The 17,732-nt window shown below is 41.9% G+C and overlaps 1 protein-coding gene across 3 annotated transcripts in view; it reads left to right on the forward strand.

The window, feature by feature from the left end:
• mical3a (microtubule associated monooxygenase, calponin and LIM domain containing 3a) overlaps positions 1 to 17,732 on the forward strand; it is a 65,530-nt gene that overhangs the window by 30,427 nt on the left and 17,371 nt on the right. For 2 of the 3 annotated variants that reach the window (XM_044036293.1, XM_044036295.1), the window contains exons 17-24: positions 9,339 to 9,525; positions 10,201 to 10,295; positions 10,424 to 10,517; positions 13,302 to 13,497; positions 14,179 to 14,486; positions 17,268 to 17,342; positions 17,420 to 17,533; positions 17,636 to 17,715. In XM_044036293.1, the coding sequence (XP_043892228.1) occupies positions 9,339 to 9,525; positions 10,201 to 10,295; positions 10,424 to 10,517; positions 13,302 to 13,497; positions 14,179 to 14,486; positions 17,268 to 17,342; positions 17,420 to 17,533; positions 17,636 to 17,715 (1,149 nt within the window). Of the gene's footprint in view, positions 1 to 663; positions 766 to 1,146; positions 1,231 to 4,049; positions 4,161 to 4,623; positions 4,687 to 5,579; positions 5,694 to 5,821; positions 5,921 to 6,331; positions 6,446 to 7,769; positions 7,866 to 8,888; positions 8,997 to 9,338; positions 9,526 to 10,200; positions 10,296 to 10,423; positions 10,518 to 13,301; positions 13,498 to 14,178; positions 14,487 to 14,755; positions 14,849 to 15,526; positions 15,689 to 16,110; positions 16,174 to 17,267; positions 17,343 to 17,419; positions 17,534 to 17,635; positions 17,716 to 17,732 lie in introns of all 3 variants that reach the window. The other variant, XM_044036292.1, reaches the window with a different exon arrangement.

Consider the following 17,732-nt stretch of genomic DNA (forward strand, 5'->3'; position numbering starts at 1 on the left):
CATCTGTTGCTTTTGACTTTAGATGTGGATGACTCAGGGTTGTCATCTTCTTTTTTTTCCCCATTACTCAAGTTCTAATGAAATCTGTGTGACATGTTTGTTCTCTGAAGTTATTTGAACCAAAGTGGATCAGTACACACCAGACTGCTCTTAGTGCTCTCTGCTGGATCACATGCTAATGACTTCAGATGGGTGGGTTTACCTCCAGGCTGTATATTGTGAAGTCAAACAGGGTTTTATGGGTTTTTGGAGATGCATCAACAGCCCCCGCTATGGAAGTAACAGATGGTATGATTCTGTCCGTCTAATGCTTAGTAGTTTGAAGGTTTTCAGGAAGATGTTTTAAATAGCTAGTGTTGCAGTTGCTTGTTTAAATATGGGTGCACTTACTATCAGTGTGTATTTTGTATTATGTGACATGGCAGACTACTATAAATGTTACAGAACGTTTCCCAGCATCATCGTCTCATGACTCTCTGTCATTTCCTTATTATTCAGCCACTACAGCCACTGTGTGCCTGATTCACTTCCTTCTTTCCATTTTATTTTTTATCTCTCCTCGTTTCCATCTCTCATCATGGACCATGATGCCTTCCTTGCATGGTTATTCTGGCCTTCTCACTGGCCACGCACACTGTCACTCATCGTTACTTGGCCGTTAAGGCGGACTCACTGCCCAATCTGGACTGCCTTTTACCCTCGTCCCCACCCAAACCCCCTGTGAAAGAGCCAATGCGGCTGGCACCTGTTCCAGCATGGAGAAAGGTAAAGAGTCGAACTATTCCACCCTTAATCCCCTTAGAGCCTAACCACTTAGACTGACCATCTAACCATACGTCCCCCTGGTGTGTGATAGTGGACAAAGCTGCTTTGTATTGACCAGCAGTGTCATCTGCTTCATTCATATCCTCTCTGTAAACGAACTACAGATCACTACTTTCATATTTGGTGGATTTAACTCAGTTGTCCAGGGGGCTTGGAAATGTGTTGTGTATTTAACAGAACAACAGTGTGTGTGTGTGTGTGTGTGTGTGTGTGTGTGTGTGAGAGATGCAAATTCCCAGCTGTGCACTTGTCAAAGAGAAAGATAATTAAGCGTGCACCATCATTATGGCCTCTCTCCTTGCTTCCCCTGTCCCGGCTCAGAGACGCACACAGCAGCAGGAGCAGCTGAGCATTCGCTACAAAGAAATGATCAAGTGTCAGACACTGCCCAACAGAGGGGATCAGGTATGCTGGCTTCATAGTTGTAGTAATCCCCCTAGTGCTTTTTACATGATCCTTTTTAAATCCAGGATCTCCTTTTTATACATGAGCATGGATTGGTGTTAAGAAGCTAGTGGGGAGGGAAGGTAGCCTCACAAAGTCCATCAACATCTTTTTACACAAGCGCAGTACCTGTTCAATATGTGCACTGTGTAAGCAGGAGAGAAAGCAACTCTTTTTGCGACATTATTGTTGCATTTCTTATCCAAACAATGTCAACGTCGGCACTGCACACAATGGTGCCCTTATTAACTCACCTGCAATGTTTGAAGCCTGTGGAGCCACCTATTGGACAGCTAAGTAAATAAAAGACTGACTGGTGTTCCTTGCATTTATAGATCGATGCCACGCTGGACACCATTCACATAAAACAACCTAAAGGCCTTAAGTAGATTAAACACTTAAGTAGGGCTGCAACTAACGATCAATTTCATAATCGATTAATCTGGCGATTATTTTCTCTTTAATTGAGTAATCGTTTGGTGCATAAGAAGTCAGTTGATTAGTGTTCGTCAAACCTGGAAATGATGATGTTCTCAAATGTCTTCTTTTGTCCACAAACCAAAATGATTCAGTTTTAATGATTTCTTTAATGTTATCTGGACCAAAGAAACCAGAGAATACTCACATTTACGAAGCTAAAACAATCAGAAATCTTGTTGTAATAATGAAAAAAGCTTTAAACCGATTAATCGGTGATCAAAATTGTTGACAATTCATTTAGTAAACGATTAATTGAGTATTTGTTTCAGCTCTTTACCTCGTTTCATCACTACAAACCCGTGTCCAAATCTCTTTAACCCTTTAACACCTAAGCCTAAAAAAGGCCGTCTGGACTTTTTTTTGTGATTGCTTATTTTAACCATAAAATGGCCAGACAATGTCCTGTGAGTAAGTGCTTTTAAGTAAGTGCATTTTTTCTAGAATAACTTTCAGTATATGACAGTTATTTATAATTTACTGAATGTTAAAACAGTGCATTAACAATTTAAAATGAAGGAAAAACAAAAAGTTTTATTAAGAAAAAAAACCAACAACACTGTAGTTGTACAAATTTGAACAGTATAAAATATATTTAAAGTAACACAAATGTGAGTTTTTGTCTCAGTGTCCAAAACCAGGCCAAAAAATGGAAACTATGTACAGGTGTTTTTCCCCTCACCTTTCTGGTGACAAAGAAGCGGATTCGTATTTACAGACATTTACTGCCAGCGAATTGGCTGGTTGTGTGTTGTTTAGATGGAGGACTGTTTTATGTTCAAAGTAAAACTGTGAAAATGGTCATAAAAATATAGAGTGAGATGCAAAATAGTATCTCACTATACCAGTATAGTGTGGAGGTTCAACGGTGGGTAAAGATATTTTCTCTAAACGCATAAAAGTCAATAACACAGTGTAGATTATATTTAATATTTCTGCTGCCTGGAACAGATTTAATATAAGGTGAGTTGAGCCATGCAGAGATGGAACAGACAATCCTAATGTATGAGGTCTACCTTCCCCTTCACTCTTCTTGCTAGAAGATGATGAAAATGTGCTATTTTTGGTAGCCATACATCCCTCTCATAGGTGCACTTTATCCAGTATGTGTTGCTCACAAAGAAATAAGCTCCAGTGCTGCTCTCACTCCTCTCGGCCCACTAGAGGACCAGCTGTAGCTGTCCGTCCTACTTTGTCTTCCCCCGCTTTACTGTTTCCCTCGTGAATACTACAGTCGGTGCAGTTGAGTGCCAGAACCATTTATCTCCTGCTGATGGCTAAAAAGCTTGTCCTTTGTCTCATCACTAGATTAAGCATTCACATCACAGACGTTGATTAAAGCCTCAGACTCAAACTGTTTGAAGGGAATTAATTCTCTGCTGTTCTTGAATATTCTCTCGCTGCACAGGAAGTTTCATCCTGCCTGAATGCAGCGTCAAGGGTTGAGGTTTTTAAAGCCAGTGTTCAACTATTTAATTAAATTTGCTCTCTTTTGTTTTAGTGGATCTCATTCAGTCTTTTGTAAAATGTATTTCTATACATCATCTTTCAACATTATGTCATAAATTAACAGGGATGGGACAATACCACTTTTTTTGTGTCCGATACCGATACCACCAACTCGAGTATCTACCGATAGCGATATTAGTCCGATACAGTCATTTTAGAGCATGAACGCATGCAGCTGTTAACAACACATTTGTTTAGAGTCATTTCATAGACCTACCGTAATTTTCCAGCTGTGTAACAAATGTTGTTCTCCCCAAAAGAAGAAATAAACAGCCCAAACATGACTCAGCTAAAATGCTTTTGCTGATTTTTATTTTTATATTTACAGTCTGTATGTAGTGAAACATGCCATATATAGGATGTTTGATAATATTGGAGTTTTTTTTATCCGATCGAGTGATTTTGATCACTATTGGAACGACACCGATACTGAACGATTCCCATCCCTAATAATTAACTATGACATATTAATGTGTTTATTTTGCTGTATACACCCTGTGGGTGGCTCTTTTGTTGGGGTATGTGTTTGCTTTGCTCAGGTAAGTTCACCATGAAACTAAACTATAAACTTAATAAAATACATTTACTAATTTAGTGTCAAAGTTATACACAGATTTTATTTGTTCTAGTTGACAGCTTATTAAGTGGTATTATGCAATGTTAACTAAAAGCAGAGAGAATAAACGCGTGAATCTTTGCACTAGCTCATTATTTTCACTCTCCTCCTCCTCCTCTTCATCATCATCATCATCATCTTCTGCTCAATCTGCTGTTCCTGTCCTTCATCCCTCAAGGCCAGAAGTGGTGCAGACCAGCTGTGCAATTCGGGCCCTCGAAGTTGCCCAAAGAAAACCATACTGCTCCCTTCTTCTGCCTCCACTTCTTCGCTCTCTCTTCACACTGAGGTGATGCACCAAATCTGCCGTGTCTGTCTGTTTTCATCTGCCCATCTGTCCCATAATTCCACGGAGAATCCCATAAAGTGCCACTGCCTCCTTACTCCCCGTTTTTTAATCTCCCCATCCAGGCCTCTTGATAAATTCTGCTGTGCCTCAGATTTGACCTCTGAGTTATTAGTGTAAATAAAAACAAAATGCCCGCGTTTTCCCACTTGTATTTTCAAAGATGTCCCATCTTTTTGTACTCCCTCATGTGTGTGTGAGAGTGTTTCATTATTGGACGAGGTTTTTGTTTTCATGCTTTGGCAGCTTGTAAGTAAAGACTGAGGGAACCTTGGGTAGTTTAAAACTCATGTGAGACTTTCTAACAGGCTGTACTCCAAAGGGAAAGTCAACAACGTAAGCTTATTAGCTATTGTTGATTTAGTGTTAATACCTGCACATCTGTCTGTTCGTCTCTGCCCTAAAGAATTCACATGGAAACCCAGAGGAAGAGGAACTTGAATACTACGAAAGGCCTCTGAAATACGGGGTAAAGTGTTTGTGTGCTTTGGGGCTGCACGATATTAGGAAAACATGTGATACTGGTTGTGATAAAGTTGCTTGCGATGACGACTTGTGATAATTAAATAGATACTATATTAATTATACAGTATTAATGTATCTCTGCTTTGAGTTCGCTGCTAACATGGACTCAGACAGGCTAATTAGCCTACGCAGACACTGGAAAACAATGAAAGGAATACGTCACAGATTTGCATTTAGCTTTGTATTACTAGAATAGGGGTAGTATTTCTGAAAATTTTCCCCTGAGTTAAGAAATAGCTTCATTCTTTTCTTTGTTACTTTCCCACCAGTGACACTTGGTCCTGTTAGCGTAACTGTTAGCAAAGATGGCGGACATGATTTATATTCTGGGAATGAGGTCCCCTTCCCCTACGAGTGGGTCTAAAAAGTGCAAAATTAGCATTGCAGTTTCAAGCCTTGTTTCAGTTTCAAGTGTCACTGGTGGGCAGATAGTTATTTAAGATATTTCTCGACTCTAAACAATCTCTTCTAATTTCTTTGCCCACCAAGGCTATTTAAGTATGCTAGGCTGCCACATTGGAAGAATACTACCTGAATGGAAAGTCATTAGCTAAACAAATGCGGTCCAAGAATTCTTTACTATACGTATGTATGTATATTGCACATGTTTTCGATACATGTGCAGCCCTAGTGTGTTGCATGGGCATGTGTTAAGCTTGTGGCTGCCGTCTCATTTGTTTGTTGTTCGGATTTTTTGAAATGAGATACTGGTTAGAGTTGTTGTAGCATCTGTTTGGAAATATTCTATATTCTATATATAGTATAAAATCCTGTCATTAAAAGCACTGGGCTTTTAGCTACTCTCTGCAACAAGTCTCAGTGGAGCTTCCTTGGCAGGAGTGGGATCCACTGCACCTGACAGACCCAGGAGCCATTCACATACCGGGTATACAGGAGAGAGCCAACTGCCTCATTGCAAAGTTTAAGGGCAAACCCGACAAACCACCAAAGGTGAACACCGTGCACGGATGTAGAACATAGTGTCCCGTATTAAAAACACTTTAAAAATGCAGTTGGTGTATACATTTTCTCTCAAGTCTAACGGCTTCTCTCAACAATCCTTCTTTTCTCCCATGGAGCCTAAGAAAAAGCCCTCCCGTTTCTTTTTAGAGCAGTGGTACAGTTCCCGAGGCGTCAGTCCTGGGTCACCACTGTCCTCTCCCGACTCCTCTCGAAAGGTTAAGTTTCTTGTGCTGTGGACTAAGACTCTCTAACACATCAACCTCTGTCATTATGAGAAATAACCACAGAGAAATGAACTGAAGACGTTACATTCAGGCATGGGATTGCTCAGCTCGTGTTTATCTAAATGTGTTGTCTGTTGATTTGTGAGGTATTTTCTGCTTGATATTCTTACTAACTGCAAGGCATTGATTACATAGTTTACCCACTCAGGCTTACATTACTACATAAATTAAAGGCTGTCAGCGAGAACTATGCAAACAATGGCTAACAAACCATCTGTTGTATGCGCCACAATAACAGGCTTGTTGGAAGGAGAGGTTGTTTCTGAACTAAAAAGGCGGAGAATAAAAACATTTCTCTCCTTGTGCATCCCTATGGTGATTGAATCATCTATTTCTCTGCAGGAGACGACAAGAGCTCTGCAGTCTGACGACCAAATGCCCTTATATGTGCTTAGTATTCAGGAGAGGGCTGAGCAACTGGCCTCTCAGTTTGAGGGCAAACCAGTTGGACCACAGGTGACATTTTTTATGCAGACGGCTTAGTGTCTGCCTGGTATTTATACACATGAATAAAAGAGCATGAAGTGTTTGGTGGACTAGCCCTGTTGGTCAACTTTACTTGCTTAGATTGCTTGCATAATCATGTGTGTATCTCTAGGAGCAGCCTTGTGCATTTGGAACATTGAAAGACAGCAGTGGTTGGTCAGTCACAGCAAATATAGGTGCAAAGATTCCCATCCTCCCAGTACAGGACTGCGGTGAACTGGGCCATAAAAACCCTTAGGAGGACACGTCAAGAAGTGTTTATCATATATTATAATGGAATTAATATATCCATTTAATAGTACCGAACACTATCTCTCACACTCATTGTACCACATTATTACCACTACGGGTGGGAATCGCCAGAGACGCCACGATACGATATTATCATGATATTTTAGTCTCTGCATCATATTATCATGATATTGCAAACTGCAGTGTTTGCGAAATCATACAATGCGATATACTCGCACGGCACCTCTAGTGTGAGCACTTGGCACCATCTAGTGGACTGAAATGTAACTTGCTGATCGACAAAACGTTACATTTTTATTTGTAACGCCTGTAAAAAATAAATGCTAATAATCACAATACTGATTATTATTTCATTGTTCTTTTACAATTTATTTTTACAGGTGGTTTGTTACTGCTCTCCAGTCCTTGTTGTCAAAATTGTTTGGAACCAGTTCCTTAAAAGACCTGGTATAATAGGTTTCTGTTCCTGTAATAAGCTGCCCCCCTTTTGGTTGCAACAACATACTTTCTATGAAAGCTAAGGTAATGGCACTATGGTAAAGTCATTTCCTCAAGCATAGGCATCGAATAAGCGCTTTGGGAGAACAGCATTTGTTAGACGTATGTTTTTTGGAAGAATTATCTAAAGATGTTTGGTGAGTCACTTGCCTTTTGTTCAAAGACAGAGCAGAAGAAAATATATCTGGATGGCAGCACACTCTGTCCCCAAACCTTAATGTACCATCCTTTTGTGCACCACACCACAATAGAAGAAGCTTGTTTTTGAAATCCTAACGGCCTCTTTGGGCTAGAAGGCACCACAGTGATAATCTTGGCCCGGTGAAAGTCAGCAGCAGTTCTGGATGAATGTTGATATAGAGTGTTGTGGAGTTACGGTGGGTGAGGTCTTAACCTGCAGATGCAGTAAGTTGGTAAAGTAAATAAACTGACCAACAGGCTGCTCTACTAAAACTCTAATTAACTGCGGTTTGATAATTAACTGAACTTTCTTTCATTTACTCTTGCATTTCTAACTTGTCTCCTCTCCTCCTCTTTTGTTGAGACTAAGAAAAAGCCCTCACGCTTTTTTATGGATCAGTGGCACCTGGTCCGAGCTCCCCCCGACTCCTCCCCCTCTTCTTCTGACACTTCGAGACAGGTAGTCGCTTCATGCCTGGCGGGAATGTCGTGCGGTGGCTGCTAACACACGGCACCTCCACTGCACTGAGAAGAGTGCTTAACACCGCTTGAGCTCACGAGAGACCCGCTTTAAAATGGGATTGTTAATCCTTTACTGTAGCTGTGATAAATATGCAGATCAGTCCCTGTCATAATTGATCTGATGTCATTATATTCTCAGATGGGTTGTGCTTGATCTGAATTCTAATTCCCATATTATATTTGCCAAGGGAGTGCCTAGTTGTTGTTTTGGATGAGAGGCAGAAAATCTCTTCGCAAAGGCAGTGAGACCACAGCACCAAAAAAAAAATAAAAAATCGTAATCGTGCTCAAATCTCATCTGCGTTTGGAGATTTCACGGCTTGCTTTTGTGACCTTGCATCTTGGCATGCTGTGGATCAGAAAGCTGATTTGTTGTCTTTTCTTTTGTGATTAAATCTAATCCTGGTATAGAGTAAAGCAGGATTTAAACCAAAAATGGTTTCATTTGTCGCTCTCGTACGTCGGATAATAAAAATCAGAATGGTGCTTTCCAGCATTGTGTGTGTGTGTGTGTGTGTGTGTGTGTGTGCGCGCGCATGTGAATGAAAATGGCATCTGTTTAACATGTGTGTTATACAGTAGTTTTCCTCACTCTGTAGTTCAACATACTGAGAGAGAGTTAATCTTATTTTTTGACGTCCACGACTGGCAAACGCTCTTTGTCATCTGCGACGCTCACGTCGTCATTTAAATAACATGTTTGCCTGAAGGCAGAAGTGCACACATCAGCACACTGGAGTTGTTTATGGGCCAAAGCATGTTTGTTTTTTCCCCTCAAGTTCTTCACTCAAGCATGGAAACATTGCTACGTTGTGTCTAATGGCCCCGTCGGTCTACTTTCGTCAATGCTGTGACCACACTTTTCCTTTTCCCTTTTTTTTTTCCCTGTTCTTTGTTTTTCATCTCTCATTTTCTAATGTTTGTTCACCTCTCCTTGTTTCCTCCTAACGCTGGTTTATAGCGCTATGTAAGGATGTACACTGGGGGAGTTAGCTCATTGGCTGAGCAGATAGCCTGTCAGCTTCCGTCTCAGGAAGAACCCAAGGCCGTACCTGAAAAGAGGGATTTGGTAAGCACATTGTTGTCCCGGTGCTGGATGGGAGGACAGCATGTGGTTAGAGTGTTGTTATGTACAGTGAGCTGTGATTAATACAATATCTCCCTTTAGAGTGTGTTTGTGACAAAAGTTTAGTGCTTGTAGAAGAAGAGTGTGATGAAAGTTTTGATTGTCTCGAATGATAAATAACCCGTTGGCTGGCTATGATGTTGTTATTAGATTATAAAATAGCTCGATACCCAGTGCACTTTGACAGTAGCCCGGTGAGATTGTGGCTTGATGATGTTTACAGTCCGTCCCTTTCCTGTTTTTATCCCCACCCAAATGCTGCTTAAATTATTTATCTTTCCATAGGGCTCCCTCCGAAAAGAGTTCCCCGTCAACATCGGAGGCAGCGACGTTTGCTTCTTCTGTCGGAAGCGCGTGTACGTGATGGAGAGGCTCAGCGCGGAGGGGAAGTTCTTCCATCGCAGCTGCTTTAAGTGCGACTACTGTGGCACCACACTACGACTGTCCTCCTATGCCTTTGATGTGGAGGATGGTAAGAAGACAGCACTTGTGATTTTCCCATCCAGTATATGTCATCCGTCAGAGACTTCACACAACAATAGTGGACAAAATCAACATTGGCTTTGGCTTAACGGTCACACAACATCAATCAACACACTTGACTGGTTCATGGCTTGATGAAAAACCCCGAGTGGTCACATCAAAAGCTCCCACATCACTCATGTGTCTGACACACAAACAGGATGAGCACAAAATGTGTCATTAAGTGCAATAAGCTCTTACCAAACCAAATGTCAACACCTTAAATGTGCAGATGTGACCTTACGACATGCCACAGTGGCCCCCGAGAGCCATGTCTCATTCCACAGTTTTTCTTCCTCTGTGAAGTCTTTATTGTGCTCAAGGACAAACACCAGATTGTTCAATGAGACAGAAACACTTGCTTGTCAGAATTTGTCATGGGACATCAAACCCACTGATGGTCTAAGACAAAACAAAACAAAAAAAAAAAGCAAGTCATTCTTGCATTTATTTATTTATTTATTTATTCTAAGTCACAGTCCACACAGTCTGCTTCTGCAGAGCAGACGCAGCATATGGAGGCTGTGAGGTAGATTTGCAGAATATTCACACTCACTCGTATGTTTCTATTGGTATATTCAGCGTGTCTGCTTGTTTTCTCTTGTCTGTCTCCTTTGTCCTGCAGGGAAATTTTACTGCAAGCCCCACTACTGTTACCGGCTCTCAGGCTATGCTCAGAGAAAGAGGCCTGCTCCCTCCCCTCCTCCAATCACAGCTAAGGTATCTGTTTTTATTGACTGATGGTATCTGAATATTCTGGAATTCATTGCTTGCTGAATCATTGGGAGGTGGAGTGGCTTCCTTGCTTTTGTGCATTGATAAGAACACCTGTCTCCACCCCTTCGCAGGAGAGCCTCATGCCTCAAACGCCTGTGGCGACCGTAGATGCCCCCGGAAGGGCGATGGCAGCCGCAACCCCATCAGCTGAGCTCCAGCCCTCAGGTACCCCACTTTCCTCCCTCGCTGTGGCAGTTACACCCTGCTGTCTGACCACGGTTGTGGGAGTTCCTCTGCGTACCGTCTGCCGCACGCTCTCGTGGATCTGCCACCAGGTGGCACACAACCCCCTAGATTCTCCCTTCCTGTGTATCTACTGCATCTACCTCTTCTGCTGTTTCACCATCAATGTCCTGCTCAACCTCCTCTAGCATGCACTCTCTTTTCTTCTTTCTTATTTTGTCTTATTTTAAGCCCTTGCCCAACTAACTTGACTGTGTAGACGTAGTTGATTGTATCGCCTCGCAGAGGGTGCGGCGTGCTCTTGTAATTTGTCTCTGTCTCAGTAATTGATTTATTTCTTCAAGATGCAGCATTCTTTCTGTCTCTGTTAGTCCCTGTTGTATGGCCCACAGATGGCCGAGACGGTTCAGGAATGTTCTGGCCAAATCCTTTTTAGAGATGAACGTTGCATCTAAAACATTTTTATTTGTTTTCTCTTGGCTTGGAAATTAAAAAACGAAAAACACTGGAGAGTGTGGCAGACTCTCCTCTGGTCAGCAGTATTAGTATTAACACTGCTACTCAATTGGTAACTTTCTGAACTCGATATATCAGTGAAAGTTGAATATTTATTGTTTAACTTTATATCCCTGTTTGATTGTTTTCCTGATCCCAATTTTCGCCTGCCTGTGTTTTTAATGAAGAGCCAAGTTTTATTCTTTTGTGTGTGTATCTTTCAGTTCAGCCTGTGATTGCTCTCTATTACCTCAACCTCCTCCTGAGTCATGTGTTTGTTTTTCTTTAAGAACCTGCTTTTTGATGCCTTTCTTTCTCTCTGTAAACTGTGTTTGCCGCCCCCTATGCCATACTGTGGTGAAGTGCCTGCTTTTGTGAGCTTTACCTTTCCCCCTCCTTATCAGAGCAGTTTGAAACTGAGAGCTTTACTAGTGTTTGAATTAGTGCCTGCGATTGGTTTTGTTGTGATTTTTCACTCCTCTGCCGCTGCCCCGTCCTCTTGCATCCCTCCACTGCGCAGCTCCCACCCAGACAAAAACCCTCCTGTGGTTTTCTGAATTTATCGTTTTGCATATTGTAGTTAAATAATATCATCGACTCGACTAAAGCTGAATGGGTAGGCTGATAGACAAGCACGGGAAATGCATCATTGGAATTAAAGCAAGTGAAATGTAGGCCTGCTGCATTGTGTGGCAAGTATAGTGTTATAAATTCAAGTTAAAGTTATTCATAAATGCTGACAAAGTAAAATAAACATGCAGCTTTTATGTGTGTAGGATAATTATATAAAAAATAATACATTTTTAGAATTACATTACAGAAGATAACCAGATTATCTCCTGATAGTAGTAATACATAATCTATTTTAATTAGCTAGAACTACTAACCTGACTGATATTGTAATTAAGGACCCATCACTGGGTGATTTCTTTATTTTTTCCACTCTTTTATCCATAAAAGTTAAAAACAGGTTTTCTTGTACGTATAGAAATAATGGAAAGTAAAAAGGTAATTGCTTGTGTTAAGCCCTTAAGTGTTTTGGTTGGTGATGATTGGAAGTTTGTGCATTTTCAGACACATTGCCTTAAAAAAAAAAGACCTAACGCCACAGTTTTTCACTAAGTAAGACACACTCTGCTTCGGTGTGAAATATCACACATCTGCCGTCGCACCGTTTTCGTTTTGTAGAGTGATTTGAATTCTGACAGTTTCAATTGGAGGGCAGCTGTATCTCTGCTTAAGTGAGTAGAGAATGCACTTTTATATAATACTTTAAAGCACTTGTATTTGCCAGTTTGCAGTGATTCTTTTTTTTTTAAGACGCAGTTTTAAAATTTGCTTCTCAGGATGGGAAAAGGGCAAGGCACCAACCTTGTACCTCTAACTGTAGTATCATAGAAGTATTTTAAAATGTTAGACTTACTTGTGTTTGATGAAAACCTAATGCAATAAATTCTATAGATCTGAAAGTGGTGTGTTGTTGTCAGTTTGTCCTTAAAAATACACTGCCTGGCCAAAAAAAAAGTCGGCACCTAAACAAAAAAGGGTCACATCGTTGGACCGCCTTTAGCTTTGATTACGGCACTCATTCACTGTGGTGTTGTTTCCATAAGCTACTGCAATGTCACAAGATTTATCTCCGTCCAGTGTTGCATTCATTTTTCACCAAGATCTTGTACTGATCACTGAGCAAAGCCTTCTCCAGCACATCCCAAAGATTCTGGACTCTGTGGTGCCAATCCATGTGTGATTATGACGTCTCATGCTCCCTGAACCACTCTTTCACAATTTGAGCCTGATGAATCCTGGCATTGTCGTCAGGGAAGAAAAAAATGCATTGATGGAATAATCTGGTCATTCATTATGTTCAGGTAGTCAGCTGACCTCATTCTTTGGCCACACAATGTTGCTGAACCTAGACCTGACCAACTGCAGCAACCCCTGACCTATTTGCTCAGTCAAATCCAGGTGGCGACTTTTTTCTTGGCCAGGCAGTGTACTAATCGACTGTGGTATTGGTGGAAGCAAATGAGAAGCCATAGAAAGTGCAACACAATCGGGTGAAAATGCACCCAAAAATGCAAATATATTTTTATACTCAAAGTGTTTAGTTTTCACAAATTCCATTGAGGATTTCTCCAGACATAAATGGCTCCTACACTGCAGGCAATGATGGTGTGTGCTGATTCTCAGTTGTGTTTTGTGTTCTCTCTCCTCTGCCTTCTCACCTCCGACCCGCCCTGACGTCTTCCCTTCACCTGGGTTTCTCAGGAGCAGAGATCAATGGACTGCAGGAGACGAGCCTGGCTAAACGACTGCGGGGAACGCCGGAGCGCATTGAGCTGGAGAACTACCGTCTGTCCTTGCAGAGGGAGGAGGAGCTGGAGGAGGTGCCCGAGGAGACGCTGGCAGAGCACAACCTCAGCAGTGTGCTGGACAAGGCCACAGATGCTGACTTAGGCTCCAGGTAGGAGCACACACAGCACACACAAGACTAATGTATATGCTAGTGATGGGACAATATAGGGGATTATCACTTATCGGGATTAAAAGCATTTACAACAAGTTAATCGTAGTGAGTTTCTATTATAGAACAAAGAAAAATGTCAATCAAACATTCACGTGTGGGACTTGAAAATCATGTCCAGTTCACCAGCATACAGTCCCTGTGATTTACCTTTTCATGCGCCACAGGGGAGCTGCGTCTTTCCTCACGACTTTATTATTTATTCGTTCGTCCAATCCAACTTTATTTATAAAGCACATTTCAAACAACAGAGTTGCACCAAAGTGCTGTACAGTCTAAAATCTGTACGTACCATAGTACGATGGAAAATATATATGAATATATATATATGCTAAACTGCAAGTCATTAAATGCACCTTTTTGTTGTAAAAGCAACGGAAAATATGATAACGAGACACTGGGGAAGAGGTTAAAAAGGGTGAAATGCATGCATAATTAATTAATTAAATAAATAAATAAATAAATAAACATTTAGAAAAGTAAATGCAGAAAAAAAGACGATTTGCAGATTGGAAATATGTTTTGGCGCTAAACGTGCTGGACACAGACGCCGTGGTGGTGGTTGTTGCCTGTAAAGTACTTGCTCTAATGCTGTATTTAAACGCCCTTGTTTTTTAACAGTAGCTCAGAGTCTGACATGGATGAGGAGGATGAGCAAGAGGACCAGGACCAGGATCAGGACCAGGACCAGGAAGAGGTGGAGCAGCAGCTTTATAGTCCCTCAGACCTCGGTGGTGTTCCCTGGAAGGAGGCGGTGGAGCTCCATGCCAAACTGAGGGGAGACCCCTGTGATGACGAGGAGGATGAGGAGGAGGAGGGTGATGCTCTGGGTGACGCGGTCAGCAGAGATGGTGAAATAGACGAAGAGCAGGAGGAGGAGGAGGAGGAGGAAGAAGAGGATGATGAAGATGATGAGGAGTCAAGTGAAGGTAAATTTATATTTCACTTTCTGTGCTATCTGTCTATGTGTTTGTTTGTTTTGTGTTTTTTGTTGCTCTCTGCAGGACAAACTCTCCTTACCTTTTATCAGAATATATTCCATGTGTACTTTCACTGTGTCAAACATTACTCTCCTCTTCCTTCCTCCTTTTCCACCTCTTTCTCCCTCTTCATCAACTCCCATCATGTCCATCATGTCTGCATTTGTTTTTCTTTTCTTTTTTTTGTCTGGTGGGGCTGTGTCTCCCCCTGCTGGCAGAGGGAGATTACTGCCCCTGGGACAGAGAGCTCCAGTCTGGCCTTTGGCTGGAGAAGTACCTCACAGATGAAGAGGATGTTGGTACATTTAAAGGTAGCAGCAGAACCTGCCTGTGGATGTGTTTGCAGTAACTTTGAGTGTGTGGTTTAATCCTGGCTGGTTTGGGTTTCATTTCAAAGAATATCTACAAACAGTGTGGCTTTTTCTTCCCCTCTCTTTTTATTATTATTATTATTATTATTATTATTATTATTATTGTTATTGTTATTTTGTGTATAATTTGTGGTTCGGTTTGTTGATTGCCTTGTGTTTTTGAAAGAAAGAGTGTTTCTTTTCACTGCGAGTATCACTTTAACCTGCTATTTAATACATTTGATTTTGTACACGGCTTTAAAATACTAAACTGATAAACACCAGACCGTTTTGTGTTTTCCATCTAGGTGCTGCATATGAATGATAACATTTATTTATTTTTAAAAACCCTGTATATTGTTGAAGCTGACTACCATGGTTTGACTTTGTTTTGCAGTCCAGTGCATGCAGCCTCCCTCTTCATTGCCTCAGATATTTCTTTTTTTAATACCAATGAATTCTAACGGTTTCTCTGCCTCTTCCTCATGTCTGTCTTTTCCTTCCCCTCATATTCCTCTTCCTCTGTGTTTCTCTACTACTCCCTTGTCTCCCATCGTCTGCGTCCTCTTTCGTGGTTCGCACAACCTCATCGCGACTCTAAAACCCAACCGTGCGACATACGGTGACGCGCTCATCTAGCTAGGAACCTACAGATTCAGCAGCTCTTGCAGCCTGTGGATCCCCAAGCCATTCCGGGTCTGGTGAGAACTCACCGGGACTCTGAGGGAGACCAGGACGGCCAGCCGGCCTCGGCCTCCCAACTCTCGCAACCCTCTGAACTCACACAGCCCTCCTCCACAGGTAACCCACCCAGAGGAGCTGGACACCTGGGGAGGTTGTGGGCCTCACACTGTTAAGGATCAGGGTCTAATTTTCAGTGTGGCTGCTGCTGTTCTGTTGTAATATTTGTGTCCGTTACATGTCGTGTATTTTTTTTGTTGTTGTTGTTTGTCAGATTGCTTTTTGTGTTCTTGGAATGTCTAATTCTGTTCCAGCCTTTTCATATGTCATTCAGAGTCACTGTTGGTCTGCTGGGATGAACTTAAAAGTTCTCCGCTCGCATCCCAGTGCACCATTTAACCCCCTCGTCAGTTCCTTTTTGATTTATGTTCTGCTTGATTCTTTTGAGTTCTGCTGTTTTCTTCCCCATGTGTCTAATTACTTTGCTGTTATTTCCCCGCCATCTATCCCCTGTCGTTCCGTATCTTTGGGTTTGAACGTAGCACCTGCCCACACATCCGCCCGACACGAGGCAGTGAGAGTCTGGTTGGAGTCCATGTCTGGAGGTAGCTCAGACTTCAGAGGGATCATTGCAATCCCGTCTTAGACTCGCACTCTATTTGTCTATTGGCCGGCCTTTTCCTGGAGCATGCAGAAACACGTGCGGGGACCAGTAAACTCACAAGCATGCATGCTATATGGCTGTCACCCCTGAGAGTTGGGAACAGATGAGCGTCTGTATTTCAACTTTCATAACCCTGTCTCTCATCTTATCCTTTTCACCACTCAGAAATATGGTTGTTTTTTTCTCTTTGCTTGTGTTGTCCTGCTGTGTCACGTTGTCCACAGACAACAAGATAAATGATTAAGGCTTTTAAACACTCGATACCACAGATTTTTCTTTCCATTATGGGTAAAATGTTATGTTATATTTTTGGACTAACCCGTTAATGGCACTTGGATAAAGTTCCGAGAATGAGGCTGTTGGTACTTTATTAACTGGTAAAAAGCTTGAATGAATGGAATGAGTGCCGTGTTTCAGATTCATGGGCACCACTTGTGTGCTGGGTTAAAAGCTTGAGCTCACCAGAAACACATGTTCTTCCAGTACATGCTTGTGTGTGTGTGTGTGTGTGTGTGTGCACACGTGAACAAAGGCCTTTGTAGTGCATTTATCACAAATGGCGGCTAATGTTGTGATAGCATTTCACAAATGCATTGGATTATTGGACCTGTTTCGGTTTTATTATTCTCTCTTCCAACAAATTTACTCGCGAGAACTCAACTGATGTCATTAACCTTTTGGTTGTGCTTTTGCTTGGTTTGAACGGCCTCCATCGCCAAATGGATAACTGCATGCATTTACTAATGCTACTATGTGCATATCCTTTGTTCTTATTCATAGCCAGATTCATACTGTATGATATCATGTTTGTATTTGCGAGAGCATTTTCCTTAAATCACTCAGTCAGGGAAAGATTTTAGTTGTGAAGCCTTTTCATCTCTCTCTCTCAACCTCTCACCTTTTAGCTCTTTTGAGATAATCACAAAGGTTCTGTCGAGCTTAGGATGTTTCAAAGCAATGGAACTCTGTTAATGGCTGATGGCATCGTGTTTTACCCTCTCCACTCACTCCTTGACACGTCTTTGTTTGCGACAGAGCCTTGTGAGGACGAAGACCTTGAAGCAGAGGCAGACACCCCGGAAATGGAGCCTGGCACGGAGATGGATCAAGGTAAACTCTCAAACGAGCAATAATGTGCGTGAGCAATAACACCTCTGATTAAATATTTTCTCATGTTTTTATACCAGATGACATCCCTTCAGATGCGGAGGCTGAGGCTCGTTTGCAACGATCAGAGCAGGGCGAAGGACTTCTTGAAGACGACGAGAAATCAGAAAGTGGGGGGAAAGCTTCCAGCATTGGTACACTGGTCACTTGTCTTTCTTTGAAACTGCTCACTTGCTTATGTCTTAGAAGAACACACAAAATGACACGGCACATTTTTCCTGTTTGTGCGCACACAGAACTGCCCAGCATCGGCCCGATTCCGAAGGACGACGCCGTCCTTTCCCCTTTCAAACTGTCACCACAACCTGAGACACAGGTGCGATAGCTCCAGAC

Source organism: Solea senegalensis, linkage group LG10 (genome assembly GCF_019176455.1).
Source record: "Solea senegalensis isolate Sse05_10M linkage group LG10, IFAPA_SoseM_1, whole genome shotgun sequence".
Lineage (NCBI taxonomy): Eukaryota > Metazoa > Chordata > Actinopteri > Pleuronectiformes > Soleidae > Solea > Solea senegalensis.